Genomic DNA, 4,339 nt, shown 5'->3' with positions numbered 1-4,339 from the left:
TATACTGTCTTCAGTATCTTCTCGTTCGCTCCCCAGGTGGTACCTGCCAGCTTCCTGAGTATGGCTAGCTTGCGCCGGGCCTTCGTCTCTGCCTGTGCAATGTGTGGTTTCCAGGTCTGCCGTCTATCAAAGGTGACACCAAGGTACGTTGCTTCTTCATCCTCTCTCAGAGGAGTTCCACCAAGCCTAATGGTTCCGGCTTTCTGCTTTGGCGACAGTGTGAATAGGGTGGTGGAGGATTTCTCCTTGTTGATGGAGACGCACCAATCTTCTGCCCATGCGTTCAGCCTATCTGCCGCTTGCTGCATTCTGTCCTCTACCTCTCAATGTCTTTCTTTCTCTCCGCCCCCCCTCTCTCTCTTTCTCTCTCTCTTTCTCTCTCTCTCTCTCCCTCTCTCTCCCTCTACCTCTCAATGTCTTTCTTTCCGCCCCCCCCTCTCTCTCTCTCTCTCTCTCTCTCTCTCTCTCTCTCCCTCTACCTCTCAATGTCTTTCTTTCTCTCCGCCCCCCCTCTCTCTCTCTCTCTCTCTCTCCCTCTCTCTCTCTTTCTGTCTCTCTCTCTCTCCCTCCCTCTCTCCCCTTCTCTCTCCCCCCCTCTCTCTCTCCCTCCCTCTCTCCCCCCTCCCTGTCTTGGTCAAAACATTTAGATACACTTTGTAAAAATACGTCTAAAAAAATATATCAGTTATCAAAAATTAAACACTTTCTAGACCTACGCACACGGAAACTGTTTTTTCAGGCATATATTCAATCAACTATTGATTATACGTCCACAGTGTGGGACTCTGCAAGTGCAAACACTTTGAAACACTCAAGTTGTGCTCTTTACATAGACGAGCTGTTAAATTAATTCTTTTAAAAAATGCATCTCTCTCTACGTCTGATTATAAATAATTAAAGATTCTTCCTATCAAATCAAGATTTACCAATAACAAAGGTGCAATATGCATAGAATTATGTCAGGGAATGCACCTACATTCATTGCCTCAAATTTCAAACTGAATAATTAAATAAAACTAAACACATTAATTACCCCAACCTCTAGAATTGACCTTTACAAATCAAGTCTTTCTTATTCTGGCGCCTTATTGTGGAACTCCATTCCTGATTTAATTAAAATACAATTCAGTGAAACTTCCTTCAAAGAACTGTACATGCTGTTTCTCTTGGAAACAAGTAAATAATGATGTGATAATATTATATCATTGCTTGATATTCATAATGCATTTTGAAATGTCTTTTTAATTTTTTGACATGTTAATTATATACATTGTATTGTAATTAACTTAACTTCTATTTCTTCTTGTAATTAATCGAGTTACCCTCAATGGGCGAGGGCCGGACGAAAAAAAGCATGTATACTTTGCTTATTCTGTTACCCTCGATAAATAAAATGATAAAGTTCAAAGTTCAAAGTTCCCTCTCTCTCCCCCTATCTCTCTCTGTCTCTTTGTGTGTGTGTGTGTGTGTGTGTGTGTGTGTGTGTGTGTGTCTCTCTCTCTCTCTCTCTCTCTCTCTCTCTCTCTCTCTCTCTCTCTCTCTCTCTCTCTCTCTCTCTCAGCACCGTTCATGTGTTTCAGAAATGTTGATACACTTTTTTGCTTGTACGTAATAGTAAGTATATTGCTATGATACAGGTACAAATGTGATAATTGTAGGCTTATACTAGTGATTACTGTGTGTGATACATGAAATGTGATATGAATGCTGTTTTTATATGTTATACTCTTACTTTCTCCCAAGCGCAAGACAAATTCTTCTATGAAAATTGAAGCCAATAAAATTTGAGTTGAGTTGAAAAGGGAGGAAGGGAAGCAGACACGGAACTGCAGAATAAATGAGTCAGAGATTAACATGCGTAGGAAAGTTTGCATGTGCGTACGAGCATGTAGGCTTACTTGTGGGTGCGTGCTTGTAAATGGTTTTTCATAAAAGTATGCACAATCTACATGTTTATTGCACATTAACTGCATAACCACGCTCTAAATTGAAATGTTGCACTTTTGAACACAACCTCTGTAACCAGTTTTGAACACTTTGTGACATAGTACACGGTTCTACTAGCAAAAGTAGCATTCATGGTAAACAGTAGTGTTCAAATGAAATGCTTGCAGAACTATGTTCTATGTGTCACAGTGTGTCGTTTAAAATCATCAAACTATCACAAAAGACAGCAAAAAAACTAACAAACACACACACACACACACACACACACACACACACACACACACACACACACACACACACACACACACACACACACACACACACACACACACACACACACACACACACACACATACACACAAAACACACACAGACCATAAAATAAGCAAAAAAGTCTCATGCCAAGTGCAGTGAGCGAGAGCAGAGTAAGGGAGGCAACTGACCTGTTCGGTGAATAAGCTTATCCACCACCAGAACGTACTCAAAGAAGTCCAATGTGTGGCTATGGTTCACGTCAGCTTCTCTCATCGCTTCCTGCGCACAGAAATAAAACAATTCAATGTTACGCCTAACCTGACATTGAATAATAAATGTTAAAAAAGAAACAAAGAAACAAAAGAAAAATATAGAAGCGGAGAGAAGTAATGACAAAAAGAAAGAATGAACGAAGGCCAAAGAAATAACAATAAAAGCTGAAAGAAACACACACAAACAAGAAATTCCTTCGAGGTAGGAAAAACACCCCCGTTGGTCAAAGGGAAATAACCATTCTCACTGCACCCATTCTCACTGCCACCAACTGAGAAGGTTATTTCCCTTTGACCATGAATATGTTTCTCTATAAGTCCTTGTAGAATCTTAATCCACCAATAACTCCCTAACCGTGTGTTTGACTGGTCCCAATTTTTGTAAGGACCGTCTCAGGAATGTATAGAACCTGTTCACCAAGTTTGGTGACGATCGGTCCGTTCATTCTTGAGATCTATATGCGAACACAAACAAACAAACAAACAAACAAGCACATCGACCGAATCCTATACACACCCCTATACCGGGGGTGTAAAAACGTCATGATGTACCTTCACATCGGCTTCTTATACAGCAGAACAATTCAATATTGCCCTGCCTGACAACGAAAGAAAGAAATGAACAAACAAACAAAGAAGATGAAGAGAAGAAAAATACTCTCCACAAAAAGGGCCCAAAACGAGCTTCTTCTATTGTTTATTATGCCAACTATACCTGCGCTGGGTCATGGGGTGGCGAAGAGGGTTACGGAACAATTAAGGGACTACAGGTGAGAGGAAATAACAAGATAACTGTACTTACTTGATAACAGCAACAAGAACCAATGAACATGGACTAGTTAATTTAGACGTTCGTCTTCATCAGCTAAAGAACAAGAAGGGGAGAGCGATGAGTGCATAGGCTGGGCTCCCCAAAGTACGCGTCCCTGCGTCCTATACGCACAATAGAAGCCGAAGTCTCGTACTAGAAATTCATGGAGGGGGTCACGGGACGAACTAGACCTATTACAAGAGCGGGTCCCGGGACGCACTAAATGTTCCTTGCCGTGCGTCTAGTAGTTAACTCTTTTCCGACTGTAGTCGTCCGCTTAAATTACAAAAGAAAGACCAGAAGTCTTTTAACAAGGTAAAGTTGAAGTGTCCTCCTCAGATATTCTGGTGATAAAAAACACACGTCATATCACATCATTCGCGATCAGAATGTGTTATATATGTACAAAGGGGGTTTGGGGATCCGGGACTCTTGGGACCCTCTACAACTCTGCTAAGGGGGTCCATGGACACTATTAACATTAAAAGCGGGGGGCTCCCGGGACTCTTGGGACCCTCTACAACTCTGCTAAGGGGGTCCATGGACACTATTAACATTAAAAGCGGGGGTCCGGGGACCCTCTAGGACGGGCGTCCGTGGGGAGCCCTGAGTAGGTCAATTACTTACCTCTGCCTGGTGCGCGTTAAACTTTAGTCCCATGGCCGTCAGCGCTCGAACAACCTGCAATGACAAAACACAACACAACAATAAATAACTTTTGAATAAGAAAAACTCCTCCGAAAGCGGCGTATGGCTGCCTAAGTGGCGGGGCAAAAAACGGTCCTACACGTAAAATTCCACTCGTGCAAAAACACCACGAGTGTACAAGGGAGTTTTAGCCTCCCACGAACGCAGAAGAAGAAGAAAGAAGAAGAAGAAGAAGAAGAAGAAGAAGAAGAAGAAGAAGAAGAAGAAGAAGAAGAAGAAGAAGAAGAAGAAGAAGAAGAAGAAGAAGAAGAAGAAGAAGAAGAAGAAAAACAAGACAAGTATGTTATTGGTACGTTTAATTATGACAAAACAAAACGTAACGGTCACCGGTGTAACATGAGAAAAT

At 41.8% G+C, this 4,339-nt stretch overlaps 1 protein-coding gene across 1 annotated transcript in view; it reads right to left on the bottom strand.

Moving 5' to 3' along the window:
- Nucleotides 1–2,390: 2,390 nt before the first annotated feature.
- Nucleotides 2,391–4,339, bottom strand: part of LOC138957728 (uncharacterized) — a gene marked incomplete at both ends in the record, with an annotated part of 7,025 nt that continues 5,076 nt past the window's right edge. Inside the window, 2 exon segments of the mRNA XM_070328788.1 lie at nucleotides 2,391–2,481; nucleotides 3,913–3,966. Of these exon segments, the coding sequence (XP_070184889.1) occupies nucleotides 2,391–2,481; nucleotides 3,913–3,966 (145 nt within the window).

Source organism: Littorina saxatilis, unplaced genomic scaffold, assembly GCF_037325665.1.
Source record: "Littorina saxatilis isolate snail1 unplaced genomic scaffold, US_GU_Lsax_2.0 scaffold_2457, whole genome shotgun sequence".
Classification (NCBI taxonomy): Eukaryota; Metazoa; Mollusca; class Gastropoda; order Littorinimorpha; family Littorinidae; genus Littorina; species Littorina saxatilis.
This window is presented reverse-complemented; position numbering and strand designations above follow the sequence as displayed.